This window comes from Solea solea, chromosome 12, assembly GCF_958295425.1.
Source record: "Solea solea chromosome 12, fSolSol10.1, whole genome shotgun sequence".
NCBI classification, from domain to species: Eukaryota; Metazoa; Chordata; class Actinopteri; order Pleuronectiformes; family Soleidae; genus Solea; species Solea solea.
Genome location: NC_081145.1, coordinates 11,987,655 through 12,002,749, shown reverse-complemented (window position 1 = coordinate 12,002,749; position 15,095 = coordinate 11,987,655). Strand labels below are relative to the sequence as shown.

Sequence of the window (15,095 nt, the reverse complement as noted above, 5' to 3'; positions counted from 1 at the left end):
ACACTCTCCCCCCCTTCCTCAGTCTTCTGTCTTAATCAGCAATGACATTTAAACACAGTTATGTACATGCATGCAAATACATGCACAAACTCACACACTGGAGGACAGGTCTTAATGTCTTCTCCTCACAGGCTGACCTGAACTCATTCATAAAGACATGGACTTCATCACAGGAATAGAAATAGACTTCTTCCCTGCACTGGATTGAATGTATACCTCTGTGTCTGTGAATGCTATTTATAATATCTCCTGCTGGGTCACTCTCAGGAAGGTAGATTTGAAGGAAAATGCTAGCGGCTTCTTTTTTTTTATTATAATATTCACAGAGCACGAATGACGCATGACTCACCAACTCCGGCTACAATCTAAGATTGATGTGTATTTTGTCATAGACGATTAATCCAAAATCACTACTATCTCCTGGCTGTGTCAGATCATCAGGTGTTTGATCAACCCCACAGCAATAACTGCACTTCTGTAAAAAGTGTCACTCCAGGGATTCATTCATCATTGGAGACTTAATCTCTGACAGTGTCATAATCTGGTGACTTCAGCACTAACAGTATACAAAGACACATCTATTTCTGACAATAAAAGTGGTATCTAAGGAAAGGGTGCCTTTGTATATTTCTTTTTTTGGTTTTGTTGCTGCGTCATCAGCTGTGCTTCTTAATCGGCCAGAGAGAGAAAGTGTGCGTGTGTGTGTGTGTGTGAGAGAGAGAAGAGTCCGATCTGTTTTTTTAGGAATACCAAACAAAGACAAAGAGGGAGGCTGGATCCAAGCTGCATCCATCTTGGGATCGGAGAGGAACCCAGCGATAGCCTGGAGGAGGAGAAGAGAGGGGCATGAAAAATAAAAAGTATGTTTATTTGTTTTTTAACAGATGCACATGAGTGTTTTTAGAGCTGGAGCACAGACCAACCTTCAGTAATGCTGACACAGTAGATGAAGGGAAATACAATAATGGTCACACACTGTCACCAGATGTAATTTAGCTTCTCCCTCTCTCTCTCTCTCTCTGTGACTCACCTTTCTTCAGGCTGGTGAAGGGCAGAGTGTACTGACCCACAAACTCATTGGTAAGAGGGCCGGTCTGATGTCGCACACAGAAGCGGATGAGGCAGAGCTGGGGGACACTGAGGCTGAAGTCCATGTTTGTGTTCCAGTGAGGAGTCAGAGCTGGAATGGTAATCAGAATTTAACTCTTGGAAGCGTGACATCAAACTAAACTAAAGTGAGCTAGTGGCATTTTGGGCTTTGTCAGGAGTCTCCAGCTATGGCGTTGTGATTGGTTCTACAAAAAAACAGTCATAAAATTTAAGTGGGCTTTCACAAAAGTGTCGCTGCTGTTGACTGAAATGATCAGCTGCACTTACGGGGCCCCATCTTGGCTCGGGGCCGATGGCAATTGCCTGCTTGTCTGTTGTAATGCAATACTCTGTTGATGGGTTTAGTGCCGAGAGTAAATATTTTATAATAATAATAATAATGGATCACATGACAACTCTGGTCACTTGTGTCCATGAAGCCACAGAAAACGATCACTCGACTCTGCAGACCAGAGCCAGGGCATTTTAGCATCTGTGGTTTGTTTACACCCCAAACTTTTACAGTTCTGGCTCAGTGTCATTGCTCTCAGTGTAGCGATTCTGGCAGGAGTCGGTGTCTCTACTTCTTGTTTTCATAAAAGCATGAAACATCCCTGCCATGCAAACTGCTCCACAGCAGACAACATACACAACATACACAAGTTCACAACTAGCCGTGAATATCGTGGATATTTCTCAGGAGTTAATGGAGACCAGAAACAGAACAGGTGGCCAGAAGCACGACTGCAAGTTAGTTATTTATAATGTTACAAAGATTATCAGCAAAGTTGGCCATGTTGTTGTTGTGTTTGGAGCTCCTTTCTGCTCACAGTAAGTGACCAAACTATGTGAAAGTACACCGTACTTTATGCAGGTTTATATACCCACAAAACAGTTACACAAAAGTCTTTGTGCAGGGACCTGCAAACAGAGCTACCATCACTGAAACTCACCAATAAAGCTTATTAGAAACAGTGACGCTGCTGCTGCTGCTGTATAGTCATGATGCAAACCTCAGCACAGTAATGTGCTCACAGTGACACAGTGATAGTGCTTAACATGATCCCAGGTCTGGCATCCCTGGTGATGACGGTGCATGGAAAGTGATAGTCGGGTTCAGGTTTGCGGTGGAGGAGGGAGTAGAGATAACTAATGCATTATCTTTGCTGCAATTCACAAGCCATTTGCAATTCAAAAGCAATTTCCCTCAAGTTTCTCTGTTACTTTCATTTATATTCACACGCTACCTCGTCCGTTTCGTAGTGTGAAATGTTTTTTGTTTTTTTAGGATTTAATTGTCCCTCTGCTCTGCGCCCTCCATGTCTTGTCACTATCCCAGTGTTGTGTTCTTAAAATGCAGGCTCATACTTTAAGCCTTTGATTATGATTCAGCCTTAACAGCTGACGGATTATCCTCCTCACTCAGATTGTCTGATGATAGTTAGACGCTACAATGTTAGGAGCCAAAAGATCATTTTAATACTCACTATGAACGTAAGCCACCTCTAATCATCGTGCACATTGGTGATGTGACACAGAGATCATGTCCAGTGCTGGAAAACTGGATCCACTTGGTGCATAAAAGTGAGCAGCCATTAATGTTTGCTCCATGTTTCCAGTCACAGTGATTTAGAGTATGCACTTCTACATTCTGAAGAATTTCATCAGCACATTTCTCTTTCGGTGACAAACAGCAGCTTATCAGGAAGGAGTTGTGGGAATAAGAAATGGGAAGTTCACAGAAGTGAAGAAAAAAATCCTTCTATATAATTATATACTGATAAATGTTTCAGATGTGATTTGTAACTATTAACTCCCTGAACTAATTTTTAATGACATTTCATTTGGAATCATTGGGTGACGTTTATAATATGTAGAAAACATGGTTAACATGGTGCCACTTTAGCTCAGTGTCCCTGTGACCAAGTCCTGCTTTAATTATGAACTCGTTTTCTTTCCAACATCTGGTGTTGCAATTACGGCTCAACTTTTAATGTGAGAAACTGTCAAAGAAACAACTCAGAACAGAGCTGAGCCAGAGACGCTGGAGAGAGACTGTTTACACTGCAGTACTTACAATTGCTGCTGACTGTAGGTGTGCATTTCTTACAAGAGTCAGAGGGAATCCCATGTATCTCCACTCTGACAAAGGGGTCCAGAGCTTTGCCGCTCCTGGAAACAGGAAGGTTGGACCCGCTGATCACCTGCAAGTACCACACACACACACACACACACACACACACACACACACACCCGGAAGGAAGAGTCACACAAGGTAAGAATTAGTGACATTGAGAGGTGAGACAGCAGATTGTAATAAACAGAGTGCATCAGATAACCACAGTGGCACTCACACACCTCCATTTGCATAGTAACATTTTGCTTTAATATGAGAAACTCTTTGGCTTGTTTGGCTACTTTTTAAGCGAGAATGATGCAAACACAGTTATGAGTCGTGTGTCCAACCAACCATCCTAAGTGTTTCACACCCAACCTTTAAACCAGGGATAAATGGTAAATATAAAGGAGAACGGACAACGGGATTAGACAAAAGAAGAATAGAGGACAGAGCTGTGATTACACCGGTGAGGAAAGACACGGGCTTATCTGCAGTCATCTCACGCTGAGCCTTGCCTTCCCCTTCCCCAGTCGTGATCAAAGACAAACCTGCTTGTACTTATCATGCCATGCCCCGCTTGGCACTGATGGAGCTTTACAGTGTCCGGCCCAAGATTACAGTCCCCTCTCCTCCTCTGCAGTCATGGTACAAAACAGTTTTATGCTAAACAGATTTGGTAAAAAAAAAAAAAAAAAGCTCAGGGGACAAATATTGTTTTCTTGAGCAAATGAATAGTTTATCTTTAAAAGTTGTCGACCCAAATTATGATCCAACGCTGGATTCCACTCAGTTAAGAGCAGATGCAGTGAGATCAAATAATACAGCGTGATGGTGTAAATAAATAAAATCAGATGTGGTTTTTTTCCCCAGCGTATCCAGAAACCGAGCACAGGAGATAATCTCATGCAGTTGGCTGCAGTGGCTCTGTAGTTAAGTGTCTATACATCGCCGTGAGAGGAAGTGTGACTGACTTGTGGGTTTCCAGGGAACATTTACTGACTTTCTGTGAGCGACAGTGATTCAGTTTGTGACTGGAATGTGGAATTAAAACTGAAGTCCTCTGCACCTTCACCCACAATATTAACACCAAAAGAAATTGGCATGGCCACACTCAACTACAGGTTTGGTGAGTCAGCTTTTAAAGAAGATTTTTCAACAGCACAGATCATCAGACTGATTCCAGCTTAGAGTAATTATGAAGGCTCTCCCGTCCTCCCTCCTCTGCAGTCATGAGTCTCATGTGAAGCCAGTCGCTTCCAAATGTTGTATTTTCGTTACAAAGCCCCTGATACCCTTAAATCCCTTTAAATCCCACCAATATGTTCTGCACATTTCTAAACGATTGTGTCTCTGTAAACTGGACTCCTTCCGTGTGAGGCTGCAGTCTTTCAGAGAACATCTATAAAGATGCACTTTGATGTCATTTGTCACTGCATTCTCTACACTTTCATTCACTCCTTTTGACACTGCGTCACATGTGCAGCAGTTACTGTCTCCCCAGATACTTAAAATAATGAAAAAAAGGGATGATTTCCTATTTTGGAACCTGGCAGTGATTGCTGTAGATCACCCATCGCTCTCCTTTCTCTCTACTTTCTGAAGGAGATAATCTAATTAAATTCAGACTGATGGTTCACACCATCTGACAGCAGAGTATTTATGGAGGCAAAGAGTGAAGTGAGCTTCACTTTACAGTGGCCTACATTGTGAGGCATAGACACACATGCATGTATGTACATAAACTCTAGTCCTCTACCATTACACTTTAATCTATCTAACAACCTTGAATGGATGATTTGGCTTTCATTGCTCCATAGCTGTACCTTGAGTAGCAGTTGCGAGGGCATGGAACTGTTCTGGCAGCCAGGATCAAAGCCCTCATTGGACATGAGCGCTGATGGCTTCAAAATATACCCACAGCCCCCGTTGTCCTGGAAACGGCCATCATTAAGGTCCATGGGCAAACCCAGAGTCTGGAAATTGAGAGCCACTGCAGAAAAAAAAAAAAAACATGGGACAATGTTGTAACAATGAAAATGAGGCGCGACAAAGCAGAGGCTGCCTCTATGTTCTTTTACAAGGAAGTGAAATGTATATTTTCTGCCTTGTGAAGCAGTTGACTAGAATGTTTACACCACAGTGTCATATGTATTGCATCAGGGAAGTCGATGACTGCAAAGAGTGCACCACGTGAGTTTTCCCGCAGTGCAAAGCTCTCTCTGTGTTGGTATGTGTGCTGCGTAACTGTGCCATGCTCGAAGATGTTAATTATGTTTTAGGCTGCAATAACATACACACATGTTGAGCTCTGTACAGTTGCAATGCATCCTTTCCTTAACGTATCATTATGTTTCCACTGACAGTGTGAAACGTGCCGCTCACCATCTGCACAGCTCCAGCCGTCATGCATCTCAAGTGAATTTGAGGAAATCACCGTGGTGCACAGGTATGAACAACTGAGCTAATGGGATAGTTCATTTTCAACTGTGGACTGAAGAGCGATATTCATTTTAAGATGTTCCTTTTTTTTTAATTTGACAGTGATTTGAAGTTTTCCCCCTTTCATAAGTGAATGCATTTATTATTAATTACCATTTTTTATACATTGCCTTTGCAGCAAGAAGCCCCGTGTTCGCATCCCGGTCGGAACATGGGCCTTTCTGCATGTAGTTTGCATGTTCTCCCCGTGTGTGCGTGGGTTTTCTCCGGGTTCTCTAGTTTCCTCCCACAGTCCAAAGACATGCAATATGGGGATTAGGTAAATTGGACACTTGGGACCATAGGTGTGAGTGTGAGAGTGGATGGATGTGGCCCTGTGATGGACTAGCGATCTGTCCAGGGTGTAACCCCGCCTATGTCAGCTGAGATTGGCACACCGACCCCCCCGTGACCCTCATGTGGAGGATAAATTAGTAGAAGATGGATGGATGTCTTTTAAAATTTAAGAGTTTTTAAAATACCTAATAAATGTCATAGGTTTTCATTGATCAGGGTTAATTTATCCGTCAATTTGTGTAGGTATTTACTCATAAGATTTAGTTAAAATGCTTTATCTAGTTTCCATACTATAACATTATAACATACAGGACATTTGAAAACTTGTAAAGTTTCATCAAAAAATGTGTATGCATATATATATATATATATGAATGTATGAATATATGAATGAATTTGTGATTATGAATGTTCATTTGCTGTATTTGTGCACACAGTCCTCGCTCCGACTGACCGAGCTGTGAGCCGACGTTCCAGAAATCCTGAGGATTGTAGTTGGACGACAGCACCCTGGAGCCTGACGGGTAAATTCTGCTGAGGAATCTCTGGTTATGTTGCACAAAATCTGCACCTGAGAAAGTCGACACACACAGAAGAGTGAAAGGTCAGGAAGTTCCACGTGATTCAAAATGTAGAGTGAAAGCAAATGTTTAGTAGTTGTTTTCTTCAAAACTGTGACTGAAAGTGAATCCCAGAAACGGGATGAACAAGCTTCGTGTAATTCATTTTAGTCTCATGTCAAAATCAGATTTTCACTCCTGAATAGTTTGTCACAGTCGTCGAGACTGTTCATGGTTTCCTGCCAATCTGAGCAGATTCTTTGTTCTTTGTGCCTCAAGGTTTCCATTTCTCTGCAGCACAAACAGGTTTCATTTTTCTACATCACGCAGACGCACAGCAGCATGATGACAATTAACTGATTATCAGTTGAATCAAACCACCGTGGGCTCTTTTTACGTCCGCAACAGAAGGGAAATTGCTGGACTTGTGCTATTTTGCTTTATTACCAAAAAATGTACCCGCTCTTTTACATCTGTCATGTTAAATAAGCTTTAGCAATTATAAAGTTTATGGTCTTCAGTATAATTGTATTTTTTTTGTATTACAGTCCAGCAAGAATATGGTTTCAATAGTAATCGCCTGATAATAGCTTACATCCAGGTACATTTCAAGCATTTACCTGTGTTGTTATTGTATTGTTATTGTTATAATATCATCTCCTTAACACCACACTATTACCACTGTTATTACCAGGCTGGAAGATGTTATTACCATACTATGACCATATTATTAAGGTACAGTAATGCAGTACTTCTCAAATAGTGGGGCATACAGTGGTTTATACAGGTTAGAGGGATGTGTTCCAACTACAGGTGGATCACACTACTCAGCCTCCCTGGGAAGGTCTACACCAGGGTGCTCAAGAGGAGCAATGTGGTTTTTGTCCTAGCTGTGGACCACTGGACCAGATCTATATACCCTTGCAAGGGTAGGTGGGTAAACAGCTCTATATTTCAAAATGCAACCTCTTATTTCCAGTTTTGAATCAGCAAAAGAGATTCTTTATTTACCTGTGGCTTTGGCTAGCTTCCGTGCTTTCTTCTCCGCAATAGACGTGTTCTCGTAGCAGTTCTGATTGTCCTTAGAGTAACTGAAGCTGACGAACTTGACAGACTGGGTGTATATGACCAGGTCGGACAGAGGTTTGGCCACCACCACCGTCTTCTACCCATCACATTTAGGACAAAACAAAGACAGCCGTCAACAACTTGCAACGGATAGTGTTTTGGAACTAAAGTTTTATCTTATTGTTATCATACGGACATCTCCATTGATGTTTCAAGCTGTACTTGCCCTGACTTACTTTTGACTTTGACCCTGCCTTTTTGGGAGACAAGACCTTTGATGTGGTCTGAAGATCCTGCTCCTCCTCCTCCTCCTCCTCCTCCTCATCATCGCCCTCATCTACATTCTCCTCTGCTTCTGTCCCTGATGCAGCTTCAGCCTCAAGGGGCTTTTGCTTTTTAAACTTGATGAGGACTTTGTACCTCAAGTCCTGGCGTCAATAAATCAATTTAAAATTATAATTACATAAAAACTTATTTCTTAAAATGCAGATACAAAAAAAAAAACCCTCTGAATTGTCCCTGATTGCATATCTTCCAACACGAAGAACAAACCGCCCCTTCTATAATTAGTGTCACAAAGAACACATTCACAGCCTGACATCTTGTCGAAAAGGACAAAGCAGCAGGTGAACAAAACCTCTGCGTCACACACCTGCTGCTGTAGCTCCCGATTCTTTGTGGAGTAGCAATATGCGCTAAGGTGACTTACACCACAGGAAGTCACACTCACACTGCCCGTGCATGCACCAGGCAAAATATGCAAAATAATTACACCTCTGCCAACATTAACAACCTGTAAGAGTCAATACAGTATGAAAATGACAAGCTTCAGAACTTCCTCTGGCTCTGCAAAATGATACAGTCTGCAGAGCTGGAGTAGAGGAGCTGTGTCTGTGCTGATGTTACTGAGGATGTATATGAGCTTCTTGAAGAGAGGTGTGCCTCCCTGTTGACAGTATAAAATGGTAATAACCTGATAATGGACTTTGGCTTAACCTAATCCAACAGAAACACTGGATGATAGATAAATATAGACACAGCAGCTGGGGTTTTCATCCTCCCTGTGCTGTAGACATTTTAGGGTCTGAAGCTCATATAAAGAGAAAAACATATGCATATCCTGGATAAAATATAAGGCACTTTCTTTTTGGTAAATTCCAAAGTAAAAGCCAGAGGCAGCAAAGAAACTCTTGGCAATTCATCAGTTTCTTTCACAGAGTGAAAGAAACTTTCATCCTTCTTGTCATATTCAATTCACTAGAGTGACTTTCAGGCCGGTTCAGTCGTGGGCTGAGGTAGATGTTTTCAGGCTGTGAAATCTAAAGTAACAATCATCTCAAGTGCCTCAACGTGTTTAAAATGATGGACCAGCAACATCACATTAGAGTATGTCAATCACCGGAAGACCACGTCCCAGGGGAAGATAGAAGCCTCAGAATGAGACTAATGAGGCGCACTGTGGTGATGAAAAGATTTCATTGTCTTCTTGTTTCCTTGTTTTAACACAAGACCCATACATACAAACTCTGTCACCTGCTCTGCCTCCACTAACACACTAACACTAGTTTAACATTAACCATTTAGATTACCAGGCACACATTCCTTTTAAGTCTTACATTTGGGCTCGGGAGGTCTCCAGTGGTCAAATGATCCAAGGGATTTCTCAGCAGCTTCTCCCCCAGGATAGAGACGAGGTACTGGGCCATGACCTCTTGCTGCTCCTGCGAGCAATGGTTTTCCAATGACAGTATCACTGGGTACGCAGACATCTGTCGAGAAATGATCACACTTGAAACGACGAAGTCAGAAGTCAGAATAATTAAACTTTCAACAAAGCGTCCTCACGGCACATAGAGAATTCACAGATGCTATTGATCAGAGTCGATACAGCTCAGTATCGCTGGGATGCTTAAGATTCATGCCGGGGTTGCAAGATTCTGCTGTGTGTGACGTTACCTCAAAGGCATGTTGCTCCACAGTTTGGACGACATCCTTAAAGAGTATCTTTGTGGTCAGGGTGTGACCATGGTAGACTAAAGGCTCCATATCTGGCCCATCCCAGCAGTCAATCTCCAGACAGCGACAGGCTTTCCTCAGAGCACTGTTTCACACACACACACACACACACACACACACACACACACACACAGAGACACTTAGCTGTGATGAGGTTGTGACATATACTCATATTGAACTGCGTGAGAAAGATAAAGTAAAAATAACGTGATATTTGATATTTTCAGCTTTCAACCTTGATATTTTAAGATTTCTCACAAGCCCACCCTGCATCCAATCCAATCCAACTGTATTTGTAAAGCACTTTAAAACAACCACAGTGAACCAAAGTGCTGTACAGAAGAATAAATAAAAGGCATAATGAATTAAAGGATTAACGGCGCACAAGAGGCGATAAGACACATCTAAAACAACTAAAAATAAATTAAAAGACATAAAAATGTGGATTAAAAACCACATAACAACATGTATGAGACAAATAATATCAATGTCAATCCCCTATTCCAACAGCTTCCTCCCTCTCACTGGATCTGGACAGTTACAGTATATCGCCATCATGCTTTCGATATTCTCACTTTGATATGATTGTGTTTTTCACTAATCAGCCTTTTTCTACCAGTTTATTGTTGTTTTAAACACAGTATTATTACCTACTGCAAATTTTAATGTCTGTGAAATCTTTGTACTTTGGGTTGTTATTATTATCATTATTTGAAAGTTCAAATAATAATACAAAACTTAATGAAACGTTCATGTTCTTTGTGTTCAATGTGTTTTGAGGTTGAGCAGCATGATTGTGGTACGTAAATTTTGATTTGTTTTTTTACTTTATTCATTTTCCATCAGTGACTTGGAGGATTTTCAAAAGCCATCTCCTGCTCCTTCCACTGTGTTGTCTTCTCGAGATACTCCTTCATTATGGAAGTGAACCAGAGCTTCCAGGCCTCTGGTTTTGGAGTGTTCCACTCTACCAGCCGACCAGGACGCTCAGCACTTTCACAGTGAGTACATACAGCACTTCTGCTGCCATCAGCCCCTTTCATAATCACCCCCATTGTCCCATAAAGAGACCACAGCAATTTTACTGTCTGCCTCAGCATACGACTGGGTCAATGAAAGAAGAGGAAAAGAGATTATCTGGATACCACACACATGCAGTTTTGGAGAAGAGACCTTATAGCGATCAGATCATTTTAGGTCAGTGTCAGAACTACATTTAAATATTGAACTTGGCAACATGAATGCACCTTCATGGAGTATTCATGATTTAACGGGCTACTTTGTAAATGTGAAGCTGCGTCTAACTGTATAGCATCCACTGTACATACTGAACTTCCTTACATAACGTAAGCATCCAGGTGGCTTTTTCCTACGAGCTGATCTCTGGTCAGGTAGGTATTGTGTGATGAGGAAATGAAGTAACTGGTGAGAGGCTGATCCATGTCTTGGTAGACTGACGTGTGGGCCTGGTTGAAGAGGCAGCAGTCTTTGGACTCCATGTATCTGAGGAATCCCTCAAATGTCATGGAGTTATTTTCTCTGGCTGGGGGTAAAGGAAGAAACACAAATACAGTCATCATTTGCATCAGGTTTCTTTTTTTTTTTTTTAACCAACTGCAAAAGCAGACTTGGGAATAGACATTGTGTTTTTTGCCATAATAATACAAATGTAGAGAGATAATTAGAGCAGGGACATGCAGGTGTTGTAGGTGACTTTGGTGTGGAAGTCATCCTGATGCACAATGAATGTACAAAATAGAATCCAAGCTAAAACCTGAATGGTTGCTAAGGTTACTAAGTGAACAGCCGGACAGTAGCACAGGCTGACCTCTGTCTTGTCTACTGGTTATGACTTGAGTTGTAAGATGATCTCATCACAATCAGTAATTATTATTTTTAGTCATAGAAATAGTATTACTAGAACTAGTAGTAGAATTAGTTCAGTAAAAGTAAAAAGAACTATGATCTCTATATGACGATACATAATTAGAAACTGTTGCTGAACGAAAATCCAAGTGATAACATTTGAAATAAAGCCATAAAGTCATATGAAGGAAACGGTAACACTTTAGATAAGGGAACACATATTCATTATTAACTAGGTGCTCACTAACATGCATAAACAGCACACTAGCCCTTTATTAGTAATTATTAAGCACATATTAACACCTTATTCTACATAACCTTATTCTACCTCTATTATGACATGAATTAAGATTTTTCCTGATTAAGGTGTTAATACATGCTAAATAATTACTAATAAAGGTCTGGTATGCTACTTATATGCATGTTAGTGAGCACCTAGTTAATGGTGAATATGTGTTCCCTAATCTAAAGTGTTACCAAGGAAACGTATATGTTTAATTGATAATACTGAACTCATTCTAATTTCATTAAGGTAAGCAACTTCCCAGGTGCCCAGTAGTCCATGAAAAAATAATCTAAAATGTTGTAAAAAGTCATGGTTGACTGAACCAAGACGCAGCTTGTGGACCGGCTTTTACATTCTGCAGATTATTCGCTATGTTTTGAAAGTTTTAGGAGAAATACTCCCTCGTCAACCCCTGTGCCTGAGAATAAAATATATATGATGTAATATTGTAACAGGTGCTGCATGAGGTCAACTCTGCTCCTCAAAACACCTCTTACTCAATAACTTAAGTATGGAGTTGTCCTGTGTTTCTGTTTGTGATGGTATGTTACACTGGGCCCTAGACAACCTCTCACACGAGACAATTACTGTGACTAATCCTTCAGTGTTTCTGCTGTCATTTCAAACCCCTGCTTCTTTGATTACAGAACATCACTTTGTCAGACAGGCATGGAGCTTAACTTTTGTTTTAACTAAATGAATAGAAGTACCTGACAAAGATTGCCTCCCATTTTAAATGAGCAGCTGGCAAGTCTGACATGGCACACACACACACACACATACACACATACACACACACAGTTCCTTCACTCGTTCACTCACCTGTCTCATCAATCTCATATCTGTCAATCAGTTTGATTGTTGTCTCCACGTTTGCTGTGTGCTCATGCTGCTCTTTGCGAAGGAACGTCTGAAGGGAATCAGCAGACAGGTTTGGCTCAGCTGATGCATATCTCTGGTACAGTTGCTGGATTTCAGCTCTCCTAGAGATGGAGGCCTCCCTTTTCTTCATCTTGCCCTGCACACAATCACTACGGCCTCTTAATCCTTGTCACTGAGACGAACAACCATTCACTCTTACATTGACACCTACAGCGAGTGTCTTTTGAACCCCTGTATTAACCCCTGCACGTTTTTGTACTGTGTGAGGAAACCAGAGAAAACTCACACGCTGTGTTGCTATGTCGCCGTGGGGCCTGTCATATGCAAAGCTTGTATTTTTTTTTTTAGGTATAGATGGAAGGCTGTTTGCAATATGGGAAATACTGAATAGAAATACCAAGGCTGGGATATATATGCGAGCATTTACCTGGGCTCCCTTAAAAGACTTAAAGACTTATTTATTTTATCTCTGCATGAGAGCAAACACACGGGAAGTCGGGGTTTTTCACTTTGCACATTTGCATCCACCCTGTAATGCTCTACCTCTCTCCCCTCGCTCTGTTTCTTCTGTCAAATGTTTGGATTTTCTCATTTCTAGTTCCTCTCCACTTTTTGTCATTCCTCTCAGACTGTGAGACAAAAGAGTCTGTGACTTCCTCTGGCTTTGTGTGGGTCTCTCTCTCCCTCTCTCTCCCTCTCTCTCCTTCAGTACCTTTCATCTCTCTGTTCTGCAGCCCTTCTCATTTCAGATACTGTGTCTAAGCCGGGGCTGCTTGGGAACCCCGCAGTGTGCCGGGGCGCCTGCTGCATCTGCTACCACAGTGTGAGCAAAACAAAGCAACCAGCTCTGCTATGATCTTCATTAATGTTTTACGCACACTCACAGCGGATGTATCTCAACCATGAGAATCAAGTGTCTAAAACAACTAAGAGCTGATCGTTCATCTTAGAAACGAGGCAGTGCATGAATGCCAACTACTGTGAGCTGTGATAATGAACTTTGAACTGTGATTAAGAACTTGGAACTGTGGAGGGCAGCGTTACACTTCTCAGTGTGCAGCCTGCCAGAAGTTGTTAGAAGGATTTTCCACTCCAGAGTATTGAGCTGAAAATACCACAAGACATTAAACCAACAACCTACCGTAGATACTCTTGTAAAGCACGGAAAACGAGAACATGTGCATTACCCCAGAAAATTAACCTGGGGACGCTGAATGAATGAGTGAGGTGATTTACTCATGCTGTTACCTTTCAAGTGTGTCCTACCTATCTTGCCTGCCTTTGATCATGCCTTATCACTTCATGTCCTAGAGTTGCAAAAAAAAGTCAAATAGTAACATAATAAATCGTATTTGTACGATAATTTCACCCACTGTATGATCAATAATTTCAAAATAGTAGCCAAAGTGCAAAGTGATTTGAGAGCAATTAACCAATCCCATCAACACGCCTGTCAATCAATCACCAGTTAGTTTTACTTCAGCAAATGGTAAAAGCTTTTTGTTTTTGAGTTTTTTTTAATTCTGTATTTCCCATCTGGCAACACTGAATAGTATAAACTACTGAATAAGATTAATAGTACAGCTTATGATGCAAGTTTGCATGTATGAATTGTTGAAATTAGTGGAAAATGGTGGGGATGGTAAACCCTGCTTTGCACACTGGTGCAGATAATAATCTAAAAGGAAAAAAAAAAAGAAATCAATCAAGCATTTATTAATGATATCATTTGAAAATCCAACTGTTGCCCACATTCCTTGCTTGTGATGTCCTACAACACGGTCAGTTGAAGCGCTGGCATCTCTATGTGCTACAGGTTTGCACTGAGCTGTCGTCCAAACGTCATGCAAACAAATGCAGTCAGTCTACAGAGCACCGGAGACTGATTTTACTGGAATAAAGTTCACATTCTACAATAAAACACAAAGCCACAGTGGATGAAATAGTGAGTGCAGAATAAAAATAAAGCTGCCCAGGAGTCAGTGACGGTTGGACAAATTATCCACTGATTCTAAGGCAGTTGTTTCAGCAACTTTGACAAGTGCTTCCTCTCTGGTTATTCTTGTAAATCTGACTATTATTGGTGTGGATCACTGGTGCACAACTATAGTTACTGGAGAGTCATATTCCGGTCGAGTCATTCGTGTCTACTGGGCTGTGATGGTTTTGGCCTTGTCAGAAGCAGTGAGCATACACGTTTGATGTGATAATTCCCAGGCAGTGAACACGGAGCCCTGTATATGGCCCCCTTGTCTCTGCATCACTGCACCTCTCTGCCCACAGTAAGTTAGTTGGATCCATTTGAGAGCAAGAGTGTGCTTTTGCTGATAGCTCTGTATGTTTTTGTGCAGTTTTGTAACACTGCTGATCGGAAATGGCAGAGCTGAGTCTTGTGCACCTTTTTTGAGCTGTGACTGTTGACAATGTATTCCCA

The 15,095-nt window shown here is 41.4% G+C and overlaps 1 protein-coding gene across 1 annotated transcript; it reads right to left on the bottom strand.

The window, feature by feature from the left end:
* Positions 1 to 740: 740 nt before the first annotated feature.
* LOC131470397 (1-phosphatidylinositol 4,5-bisphosphate phosphodiesterase zeta-1-like) lies at positions 741 to 12,791 on the bottom strand. The gene is made up of 10 exons (XM_058646191.1): positions 12,602 to 12,791; positions 10,969 to 11,170; positions 9,568 to 9,712; positions 9,228 to 9,380; positions 7,555 to 7,708; positions 6,438 to 6,554; positions 5,032 to 5,198; positions 3,167 to 3,293; positions 1,031 to 1,180; positions 741 to 823 (listed from the first exon to the last, which is right to left on the bottom strand). Exons 1-10 carry the CDS (start codon positions 12,789 to 12,791, stop codon positions 741 to 743), a joined length of 1,488 nt encoding a protein of 495 aa, XP_058502174.1.
* Between the last annotated feature and the right edge of the window lie 2,304 nt (positions 12,792 to 15,095).

What these genes read in the sequence shown, in the direction of transcription:
- LOC131470397 (XM_058646191.1), bottom strand. Translation starts at nt 12,791, where the DNA reads ATGAAGAAAAGGGAGGCCTCCATCTCTAGGAGAGCTGAAATCCAGCAA. An exon ending in TGGAGCAACATGCCTTTGAG is followed by an intron (nt 9,381 to 9,567) that starts GTAACGTCACAC and finishes ATTTCTCGACAG; the next exon opens with ATGTCTGCGTACCCAGTGAT. An exon ending in GAACGTCGGCTCACAGCTCG is followed by an intron (nt 5,199 to 6,437) that starts GTCAGTCGGAGC and finishes TTTTTTCTGCAG; the next exon opens with TGGCTCTCAATTTCCAGACT.